General features: G+C 37.2%; 1 protein-coding gene and 1 pseudogene across 4 annotated transcripts in view; both read right to left on the bottom strand.

Moving 5' to 3' along the window:
• Positions 1–2,582: 2,582 nt before the first annotated feature.
• LOC100685043 lies at positions 2,583–3,373 on the bottom strand (annotated as a pseudogene).
• A 165-nt stretch (positions 3,374–3,538) lies between these two features.
• CUTC (cutC copper transporter) overlaps positions 3,539–25,773 on the bottom strand; it is a 38,450-nt gene continuing 16,215 nt past the window's right edge. For 2 of the 4 annotated variants that reach the window (XM_038578501.1, XM_038578504.1), the window contains exons 7-9: positions 18,080–18,107; positions 16,369–16,474; positions 15,065–15,568 (exon numbers count right to left, since the gene is read on the bottom strand). In XM_038578501.1, the coding sequence (XP_038434429.1) occupies positions 15,454–15,568; positions 16,369–16,474; positions 18,080–18,107 (249 nt within the window). In that variant the 3' untranslated portion in view covers positions 15,065–15,453. Of the gene's footprint in view, positions 3,597–15,064; positions 15,569–16,368; positions 16,475–18,079; positions 18,108–25,773 lie in introns of those variants that run through there. The other 2 variants (XM_038578502.1, XM_038578503.1) reach the window with 2 other exon arrangements.

The following is a 25,773-nucleotide window of genomic DNA, read 5'->3' as shown; positions in this document are numbered from 1 at the left end:
GAATTTAAAACAACTATGATTAATATGCTAAAGGCTCTAATGGATGAAGTAGACAACATGCAAGAACAGAGGGGCAATGTAAGCAAAGAGAAATTCTAAGAAAGAACTGAAATATGGGAGATAAAAACCACTGTAACAGAAAGGAAGATTGACTTTAATGGGCTTATTAGGAGACTGGACATAGCTCAGGAAAGAATCTCTGAGCCTGAGGAGATCTCAGAGAGAATGTTAAAGCTGGAAAACAATGAGAAATTAGACTGAAAAACAACAGTATATCTAAGAACTGTGGGACAACTACAAAAGGTGTAGTTCAAAGAGATGAACAGAATTATGTAACCCAAGGAAGAGCTTTACTGGCATGCCAAGAGAGATCCCGCAGTTGCTTCAGTATCTTAAACATCTGTATCAGTGACTTACAGGCATTAAGATAACTCCCACTTAATGGATCCCTATTATATGTCAATGTCACATAGGTTTCTTAAAATAATGAATGCATTTCCATGTTAGACACTAACAATTTTGTCTTCTTTAATCCTTATAATAATGCTATGAGATAGATACTTTTATTATAATTTCATCAATTAGAAAATTGAGGTTCAGAAGGGTTAATAGTTCTACATCCCATAATTTATGAAGAATAATGTTCCATATCTGCATAATAGAAATATTGTCAGATGTTCCTCTACCCTTTCATGAAGTAGGAAACACTGAACAAAAGATATATGCTCTGGGGAGAAGGTCTGCCTAGATTTCCAAGATTTTATGATTTAATGTATAAGCAATTTACCATAAAAGACAAAAATAATGTGATGATCCCCTTTGCCTGAGGATACACTGTGGGATTTCTTTAAATCAAGTTGTCCTAGTGCCCTAAAGATATGATATGAATATGTCAAATACATGCAAGTTTGCAGGAATGCTCCTATTCAATCAGATGAGGTGTTCTGTGAGCTCTCTCCTTTAGTATTATCATTGCTGTATCATAGTATTATTGATGTTTAAAGACTAAGAAAGATGTAAAGCAGTCAGGAAACCTGGGTCCTGGCCTTTCCTCTGCTGGTCTTATTTAAATGATCTCTCCTAAATCTCTTCCTAATGGTCTCCAAAAATCTCTTTTTAATGGTGCAAAGTGTGTACACTAAATTCATTGCATAGAGATAATTCAGTTGGAGAAAATGTTTGATCAGAATGACCTGGCAAAACAATATGCTGTGTCATTTTATTTAACAAATGTTGATTAACATGATTGCATTAAATAACTTTGAAAAATCTGCAAAAGTTCAATGTTCAAGATAACCAAAGTCATATACTTCTGGTTAATGATTAGAGATAAACTTAAAAAAAGGTTTTCTTTCTTGTGCAATACCTTTAAACATTGAGATTTAAGTGGTAACAGTAAAAAGATTGCTTTTGCCTTCATGTTTTAAATTTGGCCTAGCAATTCCTGTTCCTATAGCAAAAACTAAAAACTGTAATTATAAAGTAATAAGATAATCACTCCCCAATTCTCCCATTAAATATAATCTGTACATTTTTGTACTACTAAAACAAAAAAATCTTTTAAGGATAACCATAGACCAAATAGAATATACAAATGATTAAATTAACACCAACTTTTAGGGACACCTTGGTGACTCAGTGGGTGTCTCAGTGGTTGAGCATCTGCCTTTGGCTCAAGACGTGATTCTGGGGTCCTCAGATTGAGTCCCACATTGGGATCCTTGTTGAGAAGCTGCTTCTCCCTCTGTCTGTGTCTCTGCCTCTCTGTGTCTATCATGAATAAATAAATAAAATCTTTTAAAAAGAACCCACTAAGTTTAAAAATATCCTAATTTATTATAAACCTATACTTTTTAAATTATTAAAACCTGAAATACAGTGAAAATCTTCTGGAAGAATAAACAAATTGTAAAGAATAGGTTTAACTAATGAATGAAATGATTGAATTAGACTTATAGCCTCTCCAAAAAAGTCAACTACTAAAAAGTTTCATAGTTTTTTAAAAAAGTATATACTTTAAAAAATAGTAAAAGCTATTGACAGTACAGAATAATGTTCCTAGTAAACTCAAGAGATGATCTTTTAACTTCTGACAAACTAGAGAGAAATAAGATGAATTGTTTAATGTTTTTCTGACAGCGGCATATTAGTATAGAAAAGAAATAATTAATTTAGGTCTTTATTTCACACCATCTCATAACGTATATTCTTTTTTTTTTTTTTTTTTCAGTTCACTCTTTATTTGATGTGTGGTCACCCCTTCCCCTCCAACCTCGGCCCCCCCCCCCCCCGCCCCCAGCCCGTAAATACTAGAGGAGCTGCACCAGGAGAGGACACGACACAGGCGGAGTGGTCCCAACGACGGGGGCGGGGGAGGGGAGGGTGGAGTGGTGGGGTGTGTGTAGGGTCCAGCCCAGATGTTCAGGATTCGGATCTAGGTAGCAGGAGGAACGTGGGTTTTCCGGGGTGTGGCGGATTTCCGCCAGCTTTGGGTCGGTAGATGCTCAGCGGTTCTTCGAGGGGATGCTGGGCCCCGGCTTAGGCTGGGGTGGGGGCGGGGTAGGTCGGGCGACCCCCGGGCTTCAAGTCCTCGGGCCGACTGGGAGACGGGGGGCGGGGGGAGCGGCGGTCGTCGGGGTGGCTCTTGACTCGAGAGGATCCTCAGACCCGGACCTTTCCCGAGCGGGGCCGGCCTGGGTCCCCGGCGAGGCCCGGGTCTGCCGCGGCTGCGGGGCGCGCGGGCGCCGGTACAGGGCTCGGCTGCAGGGCACGAGGCAGTCGGCCAGGCGCAGGCGGCGGTAGCTGGCCAGGGCCGGCGCGAGCAGCGGCCCGAGGAGCAGCAAGCCGGGGACCCGCCGGGCCGTGCAGCCCGGGTCCCGCAGGTGCGCGGTGCAGGGGGGCGCCTGGGAGCGCAGGAACTGGGAGTGGCAGAGGAAGCCGAAGCCTAGCATGGTGACGGCGGGCAGCAGGATGGTCCCCAGCACCAGCGCCAGCAACAGGAGGGTGAAGGCGGCCACCAGCAGATTCTGGGCCGTGACCAGCACCGCGCAGGCCCAGCGGTCCAGGGGTCCCGGGGCTCCGGGCCGCCGCCGGGAGCCGGGCGCTGCGCCCCGGGGACCTCCGCCACGGCCGGCCTCTCATAACGTATATGCTTGATAGGTCATAAGACAACAGAAGAAAATGGACTAGCATAAAAACGATGTACAGTGGAGAGAAAAATGCTCTTCTGAGTCCCGGAAAAAAAAATAATGTGATACCAGAACACAAAGATACATTTATAATACTTTTTTTGTTTAATTTTTAGGAGAATTTTCTACAACAAATAGTAATATGAAAGTACCCAAACAGGAGATGCATCTGACGAAAATAACATAGGGGCAATACAAGTAGTAGTTCTCACAGAGAAAAGCACATAGCCTTTTTTAAAAAAAAAAAAAAGATTTTATTTATTCATGCGAGACACAGAGAGGCAGAGACATAGGCAGAGGCAGAAGCAGGCTCCCTGCAGGGAGGCTGATGCGGGTCTCCATCCAAGGACCCCAGGATCACGATCTGAGGCGAAGGCAGATGCTCAACCACTGAACCACCCAGGCGTCCTGAAAGGCACATAGCTTTATAAGCAATTACATACAAGTAAATTATAAAAAATTTCTGGAAATATACACAAGAAATTGTTAATAGTGGTTGCTTTCAGGGTAGCTGGAGGACTGAAGGAAACAAGTGAAAATGCGTAGATGTTGAATTCTGTAGAATACTGGCTCCCCAAAAATAGCACCCAACAAATCTGTTGATCAAAAGAAACTGTAGATAAGACAAAGCTGAATTTTTTCTCATCGTTGTTAAGAGAAAGTACTGCCTTGAAATAAGTTGGCCTTCTTACTATGAAGTTGTTTAAATTCATAATACCAAATGCATTCTTATAATTTGTGGTTGGACTATTATTATTATTGCCAGTTATGTGAATTGAGAGCATGAAGATGACCAAATTAGTGGGCCCAAGAAAATTTTCTGGATAAACACATTTAAGCCTACTGCAAGACTGTAAAATGTATTTTTTCTGTGTGTTTACATACATCCATACATACATGTAGAAATTCTGGGAAAGTGCTTTTATTTGCACTTGGCTTTATTTATTGCTTGGGGACATTTTTGAGAGGGGCTACCAAGTGGTTTTTGAAGAGGCTCATTTATAGGAAAAATGTATAATTTCAATCATATAATTCCAATTTTAAATTCTTTTGCTGTGGAGGCTACATCTATAGAGCAGGAGTTACAGTGCTGGGCATATGGATATAGGCTAAGTAAATAAAATGTGCTATTCTCATAATCATGACTTTTTTTTTTAAGATTTTTATTTCAGAGAGGGAGAGAGTGAGCAAGAGAGAGCACAAGCAGGGGGAGGGGCAGAGGGAGAGGGAGAAACAGACTCTCCATTGAGCTGGAAGCCCGGCTCAGGCAGGGCTCAATTCCAGCACCCCGGGATCAGGACCTGAGATCAGGACCCTAGTCGAAGGCAGACACTTAACCAACTGAGACACCCAGGTGGTGGCTCAAACATGAGAGGCAATTGTTTGTCTTTGATCTATAAAAAAGGAAGGGCCATCTCTTTGGCATCTTGTGAGTGGACCCTTGTGAGTGGGTGGAAAAGATTTCCAAATAGGATGACTTTATAAATGCTCTATCTTCACAAGAACAATATATCGACTCCTTCAAGATATTCTCAAGCGCATTCTCTAAGACAGATGTCTGAAGTTAGTTGAACTCTGATTGACTTAATTAAGCTGTAATGAAGTTTAGAAACCTTTGAGCTCAGTCAAGCCAAGTGATTTACTAGTAAGGCTGTTTTTCTAAAGATGGGATTTCTCTTGCAACTGTCATACCCTACAGAGATTTGGAAATTTCTTGACGCTATTAAGGAAGGTTGCTATAAAACCTTCACAGCAATTGCTGAAAGGGAAATTGATGCATTCTTCAATTATATTAGGGCCCTTATAAAAGTATACCCATCTTAAAAGTGGCTTGAATAGAAATACTTATTGGTTCAGGTAAACAAAAACCCAGGATGGCGTGGTCTTGAGATTGACTTATTCCTTTTTTTTTCTAAATTGAAGTTTGATTTGCCAACATATAGTATAACACCCAATGCTCACCCCATCAAGTGCCCTCCTCAGTGCTCATCACCCAGTCATCCCATCCCCCCGCCTGCCTCTCCTTCCACTACCCTTTGTTTCCCAGAGTTAGGAGTCTCTCATGTTTTGTCACCCTCTCTATTTTTTCCCACTCATTTTCCCTCCTTTCCCTTATAATCCCTTTCACTATTTCTTATATTCCCCATATGAGTGAAACCATACGATGATCATCCTTCTCCGATAGACTTATTTCATTTAGCATAATACCCTCCATTTCCATCCATGTCAAAGCAAATGGTGGTTATTCATCCTTTCTGATGGCTGAGTAATATTCCATTGTATATATAGACCACATGTTCTTTATCTATTCGTCTGTCTATGGACATCGAGGCTCCTTCCATGGTTTGGCTATTGTGGACATCGCTGCTATGAACATTGGGGTGCAGGTGTCCCGGTGTTTCACTGCATCTGTGTCTTTAGGGTAGTAGTGCAATTGCTGGGTCGTAGGGTGGCTCTATTTTTCACTCTTTGAGGAACTCCACACTGTTTTCCAGAGTGGCTATACCAGTTCACATTCTCACCAACAGTGCAAGAGGGTTCCCCTTTCTCCACATCCTCTCCAACATTTGTTGTTTCCTGTCTTGTTAATTTTCAACATTCTCACTGGTGTGAGGTGGTATCTCATTGCAGTTTTGATTTGTATTTCCCCGATGGCAAGTGATGCAGAGCATTTTCTCATGTGCTTGTTGGCCATATGTAGGTCTTTGGTGAAGTTTCTGTTCATGTCTTTTGCCCATTTCATGATTGGATTGTTTGTTTCTTTGCTGTTGAGTTTAATAAGTTCTTTATAGATCTTGGAAACTAGCCCTTTATCTGATATGTCATTTGCAAATATCTTCTCACATTCTGTAGGTTGTCTTTTAGTTTTGTTGGCTGTTTCTTTTGCTGTACAGAAGATTTTTTACCTTAAGTCCCAATAGTTCATTTTTGCTTTTGTTTCCTTTGCCTTCTTCATAGATGTATCTTGCAAGAAGTTGCTGTGGCCAAGTTCCAAAAGGGTGTTGCCTGTGTTGTCCTCTAGGATTTTGATGGATTCACATTTAGATCTTTCATCCATTTTGAGGTTATCTTTGTGTATGGTATAAGAGAATGGTCTAGTTGCATTCTCCTGTATGTGGCTGTCCAATTTTCCCAGTACCATTTATTGAAGAGACTGTCCTTTTTCCAGTGGATAGTCTTTCCTTCTTTGTTGAATATTAGTTGACCATAGAGTTGAGGGCCCCTTTCTGGGCTCACTATTCTGTTCCATTGGTCTGTGTCTGTTTTTGTACCAGTACCACACTGTCTTGATGATTACAGCTTTGTAGTACAGCTTGAAACCCGGCATTGTGATGCCCCCAGCTTTGGTTTTCTTTTTCAATATTCCCCTGGCTATTCGGGGTCTTTTCTGATTCCATACAAATCTTAGGATTATTTGTTCCAACTCTGTAAAGAAAGTACATGGTATTTTGATAGGGATTGCATTGAACATGTAAATTGCCCTGGATAGCATAGACATTTTCACAATATTTATTCTTCCAATCCATGAGCTTGGAATATTTTTCCATCTCTTTGTGAGTTCCTCAATTTCTTTCAGAAGTGTTCTGTAGTTTTTAGGATATAAATCCTTTACCTCTTTGGTTAGGTTTATTCCTAGATATCTTATGCTTTTGCATACAATTGTAAATGGGATTGACTCCTGAATTTTGCATACAATTGTAAATGGGATTGACTCCTGAATCTCATTGTTAGGGTATAGAAATGCCACTGATTTCTGTGCATTGATTTTGTATCCTACTACATTGATGAATTACTCCAAATTCTAGCAATCTTGGGGTGGAGTCTTTTGGGTTTTCTATGTACAGTATCATGTCATCTGCGAAGAGGGAGAGTTTGACTTCTTTGCCTATATGAATGCCTTTTATTTCTTTTTGTTGTTGATTGCGGAGGCTAGGACTTCTAGTACTTTGTTGAATAACAGTGGTGAGAATGGACATCCCTGTCATGTTCCTGATCTTAGGGGAAAAGCTCTCAGGTTTCCCCCATTGAGAATGATATTTGCCTTCCATAGATGGCTTTTAAGATACTGAGGAATGTTCCCTCTATCCCTACCCTCTGAAGAGTTTTGATCAGGAATAGATGCTGTATTTTGTCAAATGCTTATCTGCATCTATTGAGAGGATCATATGGTTCTTGGTTTTTCTCTTGTTGATGATGTGATCTATCATGTTGATTGTTTTATGAGTGTTGAACCAGCCTTGCATCCTGGGGATAAATCCCATTTGGTCATGGTGAATAATCTTAATGTACTGTTGGATTCTATTGGCTAGTATCTTTTTGAGAATTTTTGCATCCATGTTCAGGGATCCCAATAACAGGGGATATTGGTCTATAGGTCTCCTTTTTGGTGGGGTCTTGGGAGATTGACTTATTCCAATGGCCATGTTCTCATTCATTTGGTTTGGGCATCACCTTTATTCTCAAACAGGTGGTGAGATGGCTGCAATGATTTTAGGACTCATTCACATATCATAATATATAGCAAAAAAAAAAAAAAAAAAGGCTCATTCTTAGGTCTCCTAGAAATAGAAGCCACCAGCAAAGTTCTCTTGGCATGTCAACGTCTGAATCAATTCCTTACCAAACACAACTTACCTCTGTGTTAGTTTCATTCTCAAGTGGGCTTTTTACTTGCTGCCAAAGATGACTATAAAAGCTCTAGGTTTACAGGATTGTTATGGCCAGTAATCTTAAAATAAAGAGAGCATCTCTTTTCTGAGAGCTCCAGAAAGAATCTTTGGTAGGATTCTGAATGGTCCTATTTGTGTTGTGTTCTCCTCTCTGGATCAATCATGTGGACAAAAGCATGAGGCAGTCTAACTGACTAGCCTGGATCAATGTGCCTTCTCCCATGGACTGGGGAAGTGAAACTATATGAATGACAATTCCACCAGGAATGCATCAGCTTTCTAGGACAGCTTTAGAAAGGAAGAGTTAGGCAGAAAAGAAAATAACGTCTTGATCGTGATATGACTCCATATACATAAAATATCAACAAATCATTTGTTTAGAAGCCTGGCTACTCTTTAGACTAACACTGAAGGGGGGAAAAAGTCTGCTACAGGGCCTCAATAACACACCTGTATAAATATTTTATACAACTGTTTTCTATTAGATCTCTAATATAGACCATGGCATAATGCCAAATGGTTTGATTTTTTTTTTTAAATATTCTATGAGGGAGCAGAGCAATGCAATCCAAATATACAATTTATCTGCTTTTATCCAAGGATGAAACTTAGTATCTATACAGGAATAGACAGAATGTGTATTCCTCAGGTGTCTTAGCCACAACTTTTGGTGGAATGGTACAGGAATCCATTCAAACTAGTGTAGCCAGTTTACCAAGATGCAAACTAAACAGAAAACAAACAAGAAACAATATTTTTCTTCCACCATTGTCCTCAACCATGCTATAAAACCTACTTGCCTGCCATTGACCACATCTCAGGCAGATCCTATGCTTTTGTGGTCTTCTTCAGGCATTAAAAGGTTAAAGCTAATCTAAAACTCTCATTTTGGGGCACCTGTGTGGCTCAGTGATTGTCTGCCTTTGACTCAGGTCTGATTCTGAGGTTCTGGGATCAAGTCCTGCATCAGGCTCCCTATTGGGAGCCTGCTTCTCCCTCTGCTTATGTCTCTGCTGCTGTGTTTTTCATTAATAAATAAATATATTTTTTAAAAACCACAAATTTTTTAAAAACAGCTTTATTGAGTTACAAATTATATACACTTCCTCACTTAAGGTGTACAATTCAATGGTTTTTGGCATATTCACAGACTTGGGCAACCATCACTACAATTAATTTTGGAACATTATCATCACCCACAATACAATCTCGCATTCATTTTAAAGCCTCTCTCTTTTCTTAACTCAGAGACCTCAGCAATGGGCCAGGAGAGAAGTATCATTCTTTTTATTATTTTTCCTTGTTATTCAATTCCTTGCCATCTAATTTCCAGGATTGGGGCGAGGATGTGAGGGCTGAAGAAAAGAGGCAAAGGTAACTTTACTGAGCTTGTAGATGACTGAACTTTTCCAGTTTGCCTGGCACTGAGGAGTTTCCCAGGCTATCGGACTTTTTTTTTTTTTTTTTTTGCTGAGAAAAGATTTAAGTTTTACTTATTTATTTATTTTGAAACACCCAAGTCATTCAGTATTAACTGGGAGTAAATAGGTTTAATTATTAAGGAAAGTGTTTACCACATTTTGCTCACTTAATGAGGTATAACTAAAATGATGAGACTGATTTTATAGGACTTTTTGATGCTGAAATTGGAAAATCCCAAGCCACTGTATGAGCTGCTGCTGTTTGTAGTTCACTCTTTCTTGCTCAATGGCTAAACATCACACTTTGTTACAGCTTTCCGGGTAGTCCTACTCTTCCATGAGGCACATTGGAGACCTCCAAACTGTGATTCCTAACATAGGTTGTGCACTGGATGACCTCTTCCCCTCTCAAATCCTGTCTTTTAGTAGTATACTCTCCCACTGCTAGTAATATTGTTTGTTCACTGGATTAAGTTGATAACCAGATAGCTCCATTATAATGTTAAGTTCCTATTTTTTTGAGTAGCAAATAATCTCTAGGATATTTAGTTCCCATTCCACCTTTTACCTAGTGGTTTTAGTGTTGGTGGTCTTTAACTGATTTGTCATTAAGGGTTACAAAATGGTTAATCTCTAATTCTAGAAGATGATTGATGGTGCCAATGAACATTTGGATACAACTTTTTGTGTGAACATGTTTTCAATTCTCTTGGGTATACACCTACATGTAGAATTGCTGTGACGTATGGAAACTCTGTTTAACATTTTGAGAAACCCCTAGATTATTTTACAAAGCAATTTAACCATTTCACATTCCCAGCAGCAGTATATGAAAGTTCTAGTTGCTCCACATATTTGCCGACACTTGGTATGGTCAGTCTTTTCCGTTATAATCATTCTAGTGGGTGTAAAGTGGTACTTCACTGGGGTTTTGACGTGCATTTCCCTAATGACTAATGATGTTGAGCACCTTTTTATGTACTTGTTGTTCAACTGTATACCATCTTTGTTCAAATGTCTATACAAACCCTTTGCCCATTTTAAAATTGGGTTGTCTTTTTATTGTTGAGTTTTATGTATTCTTTTTATATTCTGGATGTAAGCCCTCCAGCACATACAATTTACAAATGTTTTCTCCCATTCTGTGGGTTGTCTTTTCATTTTTTTTTTTTTAAGATTTTATTTATTCATGAGAGACACAGAGAGTGAGGCAGAGACATTGGCATAGGGAGAAGCAGGCTCCCTGCTGGGAGCCTGATGCAGAACTCGATCCTAGGACCCTGGGATCATGACCTGAGCCAAAGGCCGATGCTCTACCACTGAGCCACCCATGTGCCCTGTCTTTCCACTTTCTTGATGTTATCCTTTGAGCATAAGTTTCCAACTTTGAGAAAGTCCAATTTACCAGTTTTTCCTTATGTCATTTGTGCTTTTGAGTTCATATCTAAAGCTTTGCCTGATCCAAGGTCACAAAGATTTACTCTAGTTTCTTTCTCAGAGTTTTATGTTTTAGTCCTTTAATTTAGGTCTATGCTCCATTTGAGTTAATTCTGGTATTTGATGTGAAGTAAGATCCAACTTCATTCTTTTGCATGTGGATTTCCAGTTGTCCTAGCACCATTTGTTTAAAAGACCATTCTTTCCCCAGTGAATTGTTTTGGCACCCTTGTCAAGAATCAATTGCCCCTAAGAGTTTATTTCTGGACTCTCAATTCTATTGCATTGAGTTACAGACTCATCTTTATGTCTGTACCACATTATTTTAATTATTATAGCTTTGCAGTAAATTTTAAAATGTAAGTCTTCCAACTTTGTTCTTCTTTTACAAGATTCATTATGCAGGGTCTCTTGTATTTCCAGATAAATTTTAGGGTCAGCTTGTTAAATTCTGCAAAAAACACAGTTGTGATTTTGATAGGGATTACACTGAATTTGTAGATCAACTGGAGAATATTGCTGTCTTAACAATATTGTCTTCCAATTTATAAATATGGGATGTCTTTATGTTTTGTTTTGGTTTATGATAGGGAGATGGGGAGAGAGAATCTTAAGCAGGCTCCACATCCAGCATAGAGACTGTCTTGGGGCTCAACCTTACAATCCTGAGATCATAACCTGAACCAGAATCAAGAGTTGGACTCTTAACTGACTGAGCCACTCAGATGCCCTGGGATGCCTTTTATTTATATTAGGTCTATTTAAATTTCTTTCAACAATGCTTTGTAGTTTTTAGTGTACTGTCTAGCACTTCTTTAAATATATTCCTAAGCATTTTCTTTTTTGATGCTATTATAAATGAAACTGTTTTAATTGCATTTTAAGATTCTTAATTGCTGCTGTATAGAAATACAACTGATTCCGTATGTTGACTTTATATCCTGCAAACTTGATGAACTCGTTTAACTTTTTGTGTATTTCTTAGAATTTTCTATATATAAGATCATGTCTCTAAAAATAGAAAGTACTTTGCCTCTTCCTGTCCAATCTGGATGCTTTTTATTTCTTTTTCTTGCCTAATAGCCCTCACTAGAACCTTCAGTATAATGCTGAATAGGAATGGTAAAAGTGGACATCTTATTTCTTATTTTAAGTATTAAGTATAATGTTAGTTGTGTTTTTTGTTTTGTTGTAGATATTCATTATAAGGTTGAGGAAATTCCCTCTACTTCAAATTTGTTGAGTGTTTTGTTTCTGAAAGGATGTAGGATTTTGTCAAATCCTTTTTCTGTGTTGAGCAGATTGTGTGATTTTACAGTTTATTCTATCAATATAAACTTTTGGATGTTAAACCAGCATTGCATTCCTAGTATAAATCCTACTTGGTCAGTATATAGTCACTTTTATGTTGCTGGATTCAGTTTACAGAACAAAGTGACGAGTGGATCTGGAAGAGCAAGCAAAAAATATCCAGCATAGTTACCAAAGACAGTGATATAGCCAGGATCACTGATCTAGCACTCTTTTTTTCACAATCAAGGAAATCAATACTATGAGTATACAATTTGATGAGTGCAAAGAGAAATATATAAAAATATAAAGATATGGTCTCATAGCCTCAAAATACTTATAATATTGTTGACAAGAAACTTAATATGTGTGAAATAATCAGTAAATATTAAAAAAAAAGATAAAGTATAGAAAAATAAAATCAAGGTAGGAATTACCTTATGTTTGTTTTATATTCACATAGTAGGAGGCAAAGTGTTAGCTTCACTTGTCGATGCCTAGTTTCCTGGGAAGGGCTTTTAAACTATCAAAGACTGATACTAGAAAGCTAAACTAGAAGAAAAGAACACTTAATGGGTACTCACTATGTATTTGGTGCTTGACTATATTGTTTAACCAGAAACTATGGTTTAGTTATTATTCCTGGCTTACAGATGAGGGAATTAAAGTTTAAGAAACTACGTCAACTTTCTCAAGCTTAAACTGGGAACTAGGATATCCCAGGTGTGTCTGATTTGCCTAGGAGTATTGCTCTCTATACCACATCCAGAAGCACCTGAAAGCAGGAGACCTATAGGTTAGTAGCCTAGCATTCAAGTATCATAAACAACAATAATCTGTTGTTAAAGTTTGAGTAATTCACACTACCTCTTACATCCCTAGTTAATCTGTATTTTAGAAAATGAGATGATAGGGGATCCCTGGATGGCTCAGTGCTTTAGAGCCTGCCTTCGGCCTGGGGCATGGTCCTGGAGTCCTGGGAAGGAGTCCCACATCGGGCTCCCAGCTTGGAGCCTGCTTCTCCCTCTGCCTGTGTCTCTGCCTCTCTCTGTGTCTCTCATGCACAAGTGAATGAAATCTTTAAAAAAAAAAAAAAAAAAGAGATGATAACATGGCCTGCTGTTGTCTTTGGAAGATCATATAGTGAAGTCTAAGAATGGGGGAGGGTTGGGCCAAAACACTAAATATGATTATATGTGTGTGTATGTGATACTTGCATATCTATATCTATATTTAAAGTAACTATTTTTTGAAATATTTATTATCTTTACTAATAGTCTGAAGTAAGAAAAGAAACAACTGAGGTTATTGTTGGTTTTTAAATAGTTTGCCTCTCATTTTTCATAAATTATTCAGCAAATATTCTACACTGAAATTATACCTGAAAAAGTTGGGAAATAATCTAAAATTTAAAGATGAGGTAAGGGACTCATTTATTTTTATTTTACTTTATTTATTTATTTATTTTTTTTATTTTATTTATTTATTTATTTATTTATTTTTTAAGGGACTCATTTAAATAAAGGCAAAGTTCAGGGATCCCTGGGTGGCGCAGCGGTTTAGCGCCTGCCTTTGGCCCAGGGCGCGATCCTGGAGACCTGGGATCGAATCCCACATCGGGCTCCTGGTGCATGGAGCCTGCTTCTCCCTCTGCCTATGTCTCTGCCTCTCTCTCTCTCTCTCCCTGTGTGACTATCATAAATTAAAAAAAATAAAAATAAAAAAAAAAGGCAAAGTTCTTGCTACACATTCATTAGTACCCAAATCTGTGCACACTATTCACAGAAGCTACACTAACTAGCTTTCTGACCAAGGGCAAGCTCTTTATATTATATTTCAGTTCCTCTCTTAAAATAGAAACAACAGTTCTAATACAAGCTATTAATATAAAATGAGGTTATAAATATGAAAGTGTCAGATAAAGCTAATGATAAATTTCACCATTTGGGACCTGCTCATAGGAAAATAATCTTTTATCCCTAGAATCCATTCTATGTGTGGCCTCAGTTGAGAGAATCAGCTATTTTTGCTAACATCTATAATCTATAATCTCCCCAATTTTTACTATAGGTCTTCAAAATTTGTTAGATGAACCTTATGGCTAAGTCATTTCTCTATGTGGGAACAGAGGTAGAAGTAACCTGGTAAACACTGGATCACTTCTGCTTTTTTAAGTCTGGAAACTTTTATATCCTGCTTCCATGTGTTGTACTTAGTATCTTGCCCATCTAATGAGTATATAATAAAAAGAAAAAATGAAAGAAAAAAATAATCTTCCCTTTTATATTTGACTACAGACTGGGATTCAACAATGTCCACAATAGCCAAAATATGCAGAGCCTAGATGTCCATTGACAGATGATGGATAAAGATGTGGGATATATATATATCACTCAGCCATCAAAAAGTATGAAATCTTGCCATTTGCAATGACATAGATAGAACTAGAGGATATTATGCTAAATGAAATAAGTCAGTCAGAGAAAGACAAATATCATATGATTTCACTCATACGTGGAATTTAAGAAACAAAACAGATGAACATATAGGAAGGGAAGGAAAAATTAAATAAGACAAGAACAGAGAAGAAGACAAACCATAAGAGACTCTTAACTATAGGGGGGTGCCTGGGTGGCTCAGTCGGTTAAGTGTCTGCCTTCAGCTCAGGTCATGATCCCAGGGTCCTAGAATCAAGCCTTACATTGGGCTCCCTGCTCAGCATGTACCCTGCTTCTCTCTCTCCCTCTGCTTACTGCTCCCCCTGCTTGTGCTTGCTCTCTCTCTGTTAAATAAATAAATAAATAAATAAATAAATAAATAAATAAATAAATAATCTTTAAAAAAATAGAGACTCTTAACTATAGGAAACAAACAGGACTGCCAGAGGAGAGGTGGGTGGAGGGATGGGGAAACTGAGTAATGGGTATTAAGGAGGGTACTTGATGGAATGAGTACTGGGTGTTATATGCAACTGATGAACCACTATATTCTACTTCTGAAACTAATAATACACTACATGTTAATTAAATTTAATTTAAATTAAAAAAAGACTCTACCATAACAGAATGGAAATTTTTATTTTATAAATAGAAAAGCAAAATACTGTTATTAAATTGACCCTGAAGTCACACCTGAATTCATACCTTACAGTTCAGTTTTCCCAGTTCATCAATTAATTCTGCAAAACAGACTAAACCTCTGTCTGTCAAATAAGCATAGACCACATTAAACCATGATAACAGAGATGGCTGGCAAGATTAAGCAAAGGAAGTGATTGTAGCTTTGTTCGACTTCTTTGTCTTCTTGGAAACATTCTCCATGGCCGTGTGAGACTTAAAGACTGTGACTGTCCTGGCCAGAGAAGAAGGTTAAAGCTATATCAGAGAGAATTACAGACTACTCTTCTACCTTCATCTTGTGATATCCATGTTTCTCAGAGAGGTCTGGCTAAACCAGAATATTCTTTGCAATAGCATTCAAAGTCCTTACTTGTGCCACATCTGTTACCTTTAGAGAATATTCTGAGCTAGAAAGAGAGGCTCCCATGGCAACAGAGGAATTTCTGCAACAGAAATAATAAAAAAAACAGATAGTTAGTTTTATATTAGCCCTCCTCCTCGCACTTCATTTTATAGGCTATTTAATGGTTCAAGAACACAGGTAGGTCAAGGATCCTGAATTCCCGTATTTCATAATTTTTATTAATTACTTGAAATATCTAGTAGCCAAATATACCTGACAATATACTTGATTTTATATCTAGAAATGTAGCTCTAAGGCTCTTCTTTTACATGTCATTTTTCCCAATTCTAAATAGAAATAATAAACTACTAACTATTAAATTATAGGAGTCTTCTAAAGTATAATAAAAAAAACTCAATGGTTTAAATTTCTTAATGGTGGTATAATTTCAAAATAACTAAAAATGAGAGCAAAGACGAGAGAAGACGAAGTATTAAAGGTGGGAGGGATAAAAATGACTAGACTCTTCCATTCTTATACCATAGTTATTAACTCAGGTAAAGGAAATCACAGTTGAATGGGCATACATACACATCTGACTCATTTGAAGCTTACCTACTGAGATACAGTTTATTATTAACTGGCCTAAGTTCAGCAATAACTTAAAAATATAAAGGTTCACCTAAGTTCAGAAAAGCCTGCTATGTGAGGCAAGATAAAACCATTTTGCAGTTGAAAAATTTCAAAAAAAAAAAGAAAAATTCAAAACTGACTGCAATACTTACATATTAATCACAACATACCATTCACTAATCACACCATCACAACTAAGGTTTTCCTTTATCAGGATGTAAAGATTAACCTGTCCCTTCTTGTATGAATCAAAGAATACATTTTTACCGAAACTTCATTCCTGAATCTCTAGCTGACCGAGCAGAACAGTGAAATTCTGTAGCACCCGAACCCTCAAGGATCCTTTGTAGATTTCTGTCTGTTATGCCACCCCCTGTAGGAAGAATAAGTAATACATTAAGTAGAAGAGAATTCTGTAGAAAATTTAATGAAAATAGTGACTGCTTGCTCTACCTGAAATTCCCATATCAAAATTTTTCATTGCTCAAGAGTTACTCTCTCCCTACTAAGCTAGAATGAGATTAGAAAGAAATGACAGAAGACATAGGCTACAGACTCTGGAGAACAACTAATAAGGTCATAGAACCTGTATGATGGAATCTTACACATCCATTGGTTTGAATAGCAATCCCATATGATACTGACTTTAAAAAGATTGTTCTAGGGCAAGGAAAAATGACTGAGTGCTCTCTCTGCTCCCCCTCAATTTAAGCAAAATCAGTAAGTAAGGATATGTTTGAGGATGAAGCTACAAAGCACAGCCTCAGAGATGTGTCAGAATGACACAAGTTCTCTCTTTAACCCAGGATTCAAAGAACACACTGACCTCACTGGAAATGAAGTTACACAGTTTATTCATTACAGTATCAACTTCCTGTTTTTCACAGAAGAATCTGATTCTACTCTAGTAAATGCACAAGTACTTTGTAATGACTCATTTGTTTCGTTGAACAATCTTTTAGTTAAATATTTGTATATAAACAATTATATTTTGAACTGATACCAGATTAAAAATATAAAATTACTCTTTATAGCCTTCTTTCTTAATATATAGAAGGTAGTCAATAAAGATTTTTGAATTACTGATAAAATACATACTTGGTATTTCAAACTATTCAAGTTGAAGTAATTTTACATATACTCTTTTGGACTCACTAACTTGTTTTCTTTTCTCAGTGATATCACTGGGCCCTAAGAAGCTGAAAAAACACGTGTGTAAAGATAGACATGTGTAAAGATAAAATGTCATGAAGCTTTTCACTTTAAAATACCTAAGGGTAAAAAAAGATAACAAATGTGGCAAAATGTTAAATCTAGGGAATGAATACATGAGTATTCATTATGCTATTTTCTACTTTTTTATATGTTTGAGAAAATTAATATGAAAAAATTAAGATTATATTTGTCCCTGATTCTAGATTCTCTTATTAATTCTTTAAAAATTGTTCATCTCTAATGAGCCAGAATGTACCTAATTGATCTTTTGATTATCATAGGAGCATATGCTCCAATTGTTTGAGCTGTAAGACAGAATTTGGTGACCAGAGATTTTCAAGAACCAAGAGAGTAAAATATATTTCTCCATAGATATTGCCTAAACATTTGCATGCACCTGTTAACAATGAGGACATTTGGCCCTAACTCAGTATAGCAGCATCAAATTTGGTGTGCCTCACCAGAGATGAACATCCATATTCACAATATTCTATACTACGGGAGAGCAAACAGAAAGAAACCTCAATCCCAATCAATTTACTTCTTTATTAATTCTCTGAGCTAATTCCTGCTTGAATGTTCTCCGTATCTGAAGTTTTAAATTCCAGCACAGATCTCCCAATCTTAAACTTTTAATCAAATTACGTATTTTTCTCTCTGAATACCATGTATTAATATTTTCTCTCATGTTGTCCTGCCTTTTTTGTTCTTCCTCTACTGCACTCCAGTGTTATACTAACAAATGGATAGATAATTTAAATACCTGGCATTACCACAATCCTCCCTTTTGCCTGGAAAAAAAAAAAAAAACAAATTTTAATATCGTTCTCTCAAATGGGATAATAAGGCAGTGAGAACAGAAGCATGAGTGAAAGTATATTAAATTTTAAGAACTACTACTAGTCTCTAACTTTCAATAGTCATCTCTATTTCTTTGGGATCTTGGGTAAAGAAGATGTCTAGCATAGTAACTCTTTCTATTCAGAAAGGTTATTTTATTGTACTGCTTTGAAGACTTGTGCTGTGATGAACACAAAGAATAGGGGACTACAGTATAAATACTGAATAATCACATCACCTTAATAAAAGCCATTACTGAAAAATAACACTAATTTTGAATTCTTGGTATGCAGTGGAATGGAAATAGTTGAATTTAATTAAGATTTCTGCAGAAAAGAAAGAGCACAACATAATAGTATATTACTGGGAAGAAAACAACCTACTCAAATCTTGTATACTCAACTAAATTCCCTAGCTTATTTTATAAGTTAAACAAAACTACAAGTCCACTTAGCTGGATTTTAAGTAATACAATTAGACTATATGAATTAATTTCTGTAAATTCTGGATGATAGGTATTGAAACTTCCTTACTTGTATTCACATTTTCATTACATTTCCTAAATAAGTTTTGGGGATATACTGAGTATCACTGAAAGTCAATTATTGCCCAAACGCAAATTTAGTGGAACTACTGGTAGCAGGTAGGTAGCAATGACAGAATAAAAATTACATATTATGCACTAGCATTTTTCACAGAGCCAGAACAACCAATCCTAAAGTTTCTATGGAACCACAAAAGACCCCAAACAGCCAAAGCAATTCTGAAAAAGAAAAACAAAACCGGAGGCATCACAAATCCAGATTTCAAGCTCTATTATAAAGCTGTAGTCATCAACACAGTATGGTACTGGCACAAAAACACATAGATCAGTGAAACAGAATAGAAAACCCAGAAATGGACCCAAAACTCTAGGGTCAACTAATATGCAACATAGGAAATTATATCCAGTGGAAAAAAGTCTCTTCAACAAATGATGTTGGGAAAACTGTTCAGCAACATGAAGAATGAAACTGAACCACTTTCTTACACCACACACAAAAATAAACTCAAAATGGATGAAAGACCTAAATATAAGACAGGAAACCATCAAAATCCTAGAGGAGAACACAGGCAGAAACCTCTTTGATGTTAGCTGTAGCAACTTCTTACTACACTCATCAATGGAGGCAAAGTAAACAAAAGCAAAAATGAACTATTGGGACTTCATCAATATAAAAAGCTTTTGCACAGCGAAGGAAACAATCAACAGAACTAAAAGGCAGCCTATGGAATGGGAGAAGATATTTGCAAATGACATTATCTGATGAAGGGTTAGTATCCAAAATCTATAAATAACTTAGCAAACTCAACATCCAAAAAACAAACAACCCAGTTAAGAAACAGGCAGAGAAGACATGATTAGACACTTTTCCAAAGAAAACATCCAGATGGCTAACAGACACATGAAATGATGCTCAACATTATTCATCATCAGGGAAATACAAATCAACACCATGATGAGATACCACCTCATACTTGTCAGAATGACTAAAATTAACAACACAAGAAACAACAGGTGCTGGCAAGGATGCATAGAAAGGGGAACCTTGCACTATTGGTTGTAATGTGAACTCGTGCAGCCACTCCGGAGAACAGTTTGGAGATCCCTCAAAGTTAAAAATAGAACTACCCAACAATCCAGCAACTGCACTACTATTTACCTAAAGGATACAAAAATACAGATTTGAAGGGGTACATGCGGGATCCCTGGGTGGCGCAGCGGTTTGGCGCCTGCCTTTGGCCCAGGGCGCGATCCTGGAGACCCGGGATCGAATCCCACATCAGGCTCCCGGTGCATGGAGCCTGCTTCTCCCTCTGCCTATGTCTCTGCCTCTCTCTCTTTCTCTCTCTGTGACTATCATAAATAAATAAAAATTTAAAAAAAAAATAAAATAAAATAAATGAAGGGGTACATGCACCTCAATGTTTGTAGCAGCATTATTAGCAATAGGTAAACTATGGAGAGAGCCCAAATGGCCATCAATGGTGAATGGATAAAGAAGATGTGGTTTATATATACAATGGAATGTTACTCAGCCATCAAAAAAAAAAAAAAAAAAAGAAAAGAAAAAAGAAATCTTGACATTTGCAATAACAGGGATGGAGCTAGAGTATATTATGCTAAGTGAAATAGTCAGAGAAAGACAAAACCATATGATCTCACTCAGATGTGTAATTTAAGAAAGGATGCAGAGGAGCATATGGGAAAGGGTAAAAGAAAAAAAGAAGAGAGGGGAAACAAGCCACAAGAGACTCTTAATAATAGAGAACAAACTAACAGTTGATAGAAGGAGGTGGGTGAGGAATGGGCTAGATGGATGATGGGCATTAAGGAGAGCACTTGTGATGAGCACTGGGTGTTTTATGTAAGCGATGAATCACTTTGGAATTCTACTCCAGAAACCAATATTGCACTGTATGTTCACTATCTAAATTAAAAAATTTTTAATTTAAATTTTAAAAATTACATATTATGTCAAGCTTATAATTTTTATAATAAAACGATTTAAGTTGTATGGAGTTAGAATTTTTTCTATTTTTTTGGACCAGCCAATTTTGCCACTCAAAATAATTTCAAGTCATTTGCCTCAACTATGCAGCTCTCAAGGTTGGATACCTAATCTTTCTTCTATTGGGTGCTACTGAACTATGAAAAAATTCAATAAAGAACAGCATATAGCTTATTTTTCCATAGAAAAAATGAAACAATTGACTAATATATTCAATAAATACAATTAATGTTGAGAATACTTAGTTCTATATCATGTCCAGTTAGGACAAATAAAACAAAAAATTTGGCTTAGTGTGGGGAGGGTAAAATGGGGAAAAGAGAAAAAGAGGTAGCATGTTCAATGTAAGCAGAGGTGTAGAAAAGGAAAGGAAACCGAGGATAAGAGAGGACAGAAGAGAACAGAAACCAAAAGAATGGAGTAAAGTAAAAATTAGTTAACACCAGGAATAACAGTGCAAAGAAGGGAAGAGAAGCAGAAACTCTCCAAAGCAGTGAGAGCATAAGGACAATAAAGAAGGAAGATAATAAAAGTAAGGAAGATGATAGAGATGGTCGTGAGTAGAGGGAAAAACAGCTTTCTCCTTACTTTTAAGACAAGTTACAAATACTTTAATGGGTTCTAAGTAACTAGCAGTGTAAAGTTAACATGAGTAGTCATGATGATTGTTGAAGCTCTTTATGTAATAGCAACAAACTCTAAAACAGCTCCAATGAGCTAGATATATTATAAAAGCTGTCCTGTGAAAAGCATTCCAAATTTTTTTAGTTAAAAAATGATATGCTGATGCAAAAAGGGAAATAGAGACTGATAAATTAGTTGCATATTACAATACCATAAGGTGTAAAAAAACAAAAACAAAAACAAAAAAACCTCTTTTTGCAGATCTGAGTCAACAAAAACCTGTACTCTATAATGAGGAAATTAGAACACCAAGACTAGTATTTAAGTAAAAGGGACTCAGTTAAATAATCAAAAGTGACCTCAAAGTCCAACTTCTTCTGGCACATCTGTCACTGAAAAAACACACACTTTTTCATGACAGCTGAATTATATGTCATTTTGGAAAGATAGCTCCAGTTACCAAAAAAGGTTAGTTTCTTTTTCCAGAGAAAAAAAATCTGTAGACTACCATTTTGTAGATTTTTCAGATAATTTCCTTCTGATCAATTTTTAAAACTCCAATCAAACTGATCTATCATGAAAGTGTTTATCAATGTCACTTTACTCACCCATCCATTCATCCAACAAATATTTATTAAGTGCCTACCATGTTATCAATATTCTCTATATTGCAGTTGAAAGGACCCAGAATATGCCACTGTGGCATAAAAATTATTTTGAGCTGAAAGCAGTTGAGTTCCTGAAATTCCTTATCTGCCCTAAAAGCAGAGCCTCCCACAAAAATTCAAAAAAGAACTCAATTGTCAAAAATCCTCTCTCTGGGAATAACTCATTAGCACCACATCCAAATAGACATTGTCACAAAACTATTTTATCTTCAATTTATCTTTTTTCTTTTTTTTTTTTTTAAACTTTTATTTATTTATGATAGTCATACAGAGAGAGAGAGAGAGAGAGAGAGAGGCGCAGAAACATAGGCAGAGGGAGAAGCAGGCTCCATGCACCGGGAGTCCGACGTAGGATTCGATCCCGGGTCTCCAGGATCGCGCCCTGGGCCAAAGGCAGGCACTAAACCGCTGCGCCACCCAGGGATCCCTTATCTTCAATTTATTCTCATTAGGATCCATTTATTTATCTTTCAAAAAAATCTTTCCCCCACTCCACAAATGCTCTGTCTCCTTCCTCTATTAAATTCCTAAGTGCCCTTCTCCTCCTTCCTCTTCATTTATTAAAATGGTATATGTAAGATTAATCCTACAAATCCTAAGCACCTCTTTGAGTCACATTTCTTTGTGAACTCTAATACATATTCATATGATTAAAATCTGTTTTTCCTCTGACTAACCTGTGTTTTGTCAGTTTAATTCACAGGCCCTCAAACATAAAACCTAAGAAAGCAGAGAAATATTCTTTCCTCTCTGACATGGTAAATGAGAATATTACTACTGCAATGGAGCTTACATGTATATGGAAGATAGACAACAGATAGGTAATATTTATATAATAAAATTTCAGGTAGCAATTATGTATAATGAAAAAACAATAAAGCAGGCTGCTGCCTGAGTGTCTCAGTCAGATAAGTGTCTGCCTTTGGCTCAGGTCATGATCTCAGGTTCCTGGGATGGAGCCCCATGCCAGGCTCCTTGCTCAGCAGGGAGTCTGTTGCTCCCTCTCCCTTTGCTTGCTTCCCCTGCTCATTCTTTCATTCTATTTCTCTCAAATAAATAAATCCTTTAAAAAAATCAATCAAGTAAGGTAGTGAAATAGAGTAAAAGGGGAAATGGGCTATCTCATAGAATTTAATAGTTGTTCAGAGCATTAAGTGGAACAAGGCCACTTAGTATTCTCAAATATGCTAAAGTAAAGCAATCATAATACAAAATATTATATCTAGAAAGCTGAAATGATTTTAGGAGAAAAAAAAAGTCACATTTAACTGTTTCTTCCAAGTGAGAGCTTTCCAAAATATGGACAAATTAAACTAACTCTACCACTTTTGGGAGGAAGCTGGTTTCCATAAAAGATTATTGAGAACTATATGCTTACCTAAAGCTATCAAAGTGATTTAACAATATAAAGCATTTACTAAGTATCAAATTTTGTGCTATTATCTGAAATAATCCATAACTATTCTAGGAGGTAGGCGCTATAAATATATTAAGTTGGTAGATGAAGAAACTGAAGTTTAGAATGGTTAGGTAATTTGCCGAGTTACTGTCAATAAACGGCAAAACCAGGATTTAAACACAGACCTTTCTAATCCCAAAACCTATGCTTTATCCAGTGTATTACACTGCTAGGTAATTACTTCAAAAAATAAAGTTAGCATGATCTCACATGTGGAATCTAAAAAGTCAAATACATAGAAACAGAGAATAAAACACTGGTATCAAGGGTGAGGAGGTGGGGTATATGGGTAGATATTAGTCAAAAGATACAAAGTTGCAATTATGCAGGATGAATAAAACTACAGATCTAAAATACAACATGACTATACTGCACTGAATACTGAAAATTTGCTAAGAGAATAATATTTCAGATGCTCTCATCTTCCCCCTCCCACACATTCCCCAAATAGTGACTAGCTGAGGAGATGGATATATTAATTAGCCTGACTGTAACCATCTCACTGTGTATGTTAATGTCAAAATACCATGTACACCCTAAATACAATTTTTATTTTATAAAAAAGAAGTTAATGTATGAGAATATTTAACCTAGTGCTTCCTGCCAACCAATGATTAAACAAACTACAGATCACATAAGCAACAACAGTGATTATGAAATCTAAGACATGACTATGGCAATTATATCTACCTTATTCTCTCCTCCATAGTGACTAACAATTTTAAAATGAAAACCTGATTCATCAACTCTTCTATTTTAAAACCCTTCAGACTTCCCCACTGCCCCAAGGATAAAATACAAACTCTTCAACAATTTTCAAGGCTTTGGACAGCATTTTTCTCTTTACATTCAGCATTCTGGTTTCTTCAATATCTTGGCAAGTTATGATTACTTTTGTTTCCAGGCCTTTTTGTATACTATTTTTTCTGCATGAAGCATTCACCTACTTAATTATCACTCAAATGAGTAAGACACTGCAGTGCGTGTGATGTCTCTTCTTCTGGGGAGCTAACTAGAACCCCGTGCTTACATCTAGCGTTAGTTCCTCTCAAATGTGCCCCTTTAGTACTTAATTTTTTTTTTCTCATTAAACTTTTGTTTTAATGGGTCTCAAAATTCTGTGACAGATTTTTGGTCAAGTTGTTTCCATTAAAAAGTACTGATTTTAAAAACTAATAACTTAAAACTGCCACACACGCACAAAAAAAAACAAAAAACAAAAAAAAAAACCAAATGGTCCACAAAACATTCTCCTTTCCTTCTGAAGGTTTTACGATGCATTGTTATCATTAACCAGTCTTTTACTATTAAACTTAAATGGCCAATTGCCACAAACAGTTCTGAGACCGTTCTTCCACCACTGATTAAGACTGGGGTGGCAGGTATTGGGGATAATATTCATTTAGCCTTCTGAGCTTTCTGGGCAGACTTGGTGACTTTGCCAGCTCCAGCTGCCTTCTTGTCCACTGCTTTGATGACACCCACAGCAACGGTCTGTCTCATGTCACGAACAGCAAAATGGCCCAGAGGAGGATAGTCAGAGAAGCTCTCAACACACATAGGTATGCCAGGAACCATATCAACAATGGCAGCATCCCCAGATTTCAAGAACTTGGGACCATCTTCCAGCTTCTTTCCAGAACAACGATCTATCTTTTCCTTCAGCTCAGCAAACTTGCAAGCAATGTGAGCTGTGTGACAATCCAGCACAGGTGCATATCCAGCACTGATTTGGCCTGGATGGTTCAGGATAATCACCTGAGCTGTGAAGCCAGCTGCTTCCATTGGTGGGTCATTTTTGCTGTCACCAGCCATGTTGCCACGACGAACATCTTTGACAGATACGTTCTTGACATTGAAGCCCACATTGTCCCCAGGAAGAGCCTCACTCAAAGCTTCATGGTACATTTCAACAGACTTTACTTCAGTTGTAACATTGACTGGAGCAAAGGTGACCACCATACCAGGCTTAAGAACACCAGTCTCCACTCGACCCACTGGGACAGTACCAATACCACCAATTTTGTAGACGTCTTGGAGAGGCAGACACAAGGGCTTATCAGTTGGACGAGTTGGTGGCAGAATGCAATCCAGGGCTTCAAGCAGTGTGGTTCCACTGGCATTCCCATCTTTACGGGTGACTTTCTATCCCTTGAACCAAGGCATGTTAGCACTTGGCTCCAGCATGTTGTCACCATTCCAACCAGAAATTGGCACAAATGCTACTGTGTCAGGGTTGTAGCCAATTTTCTTAATGTAGGTGCTGACTTCCTTAACGATTTCCTCGTATCTCTTCTGGCTGTAGGGTGGTTCA

The sequence above is a fragment of the Canis lupus genome, chromosome 28, assembly GCF_011100685.1.
Source record: "Canis lupus familiaris isolate Mischka breed German Shepherd chromosome 28, alternate assembly UU_Cfam_GSD_1.0, whole genome shotgun sequence".
Classification (NCBI taxonomy): Eukaryota; Metazoa; Chordata; class Mammalia; order Carnivora; family Canidae; genus Canis; species Canis lupus.
The sequence above is the reverse complement of the archived record's forward strand: the minus strand, read 5'-3'. Positions and strand labels throughout refer to the sequence as shown.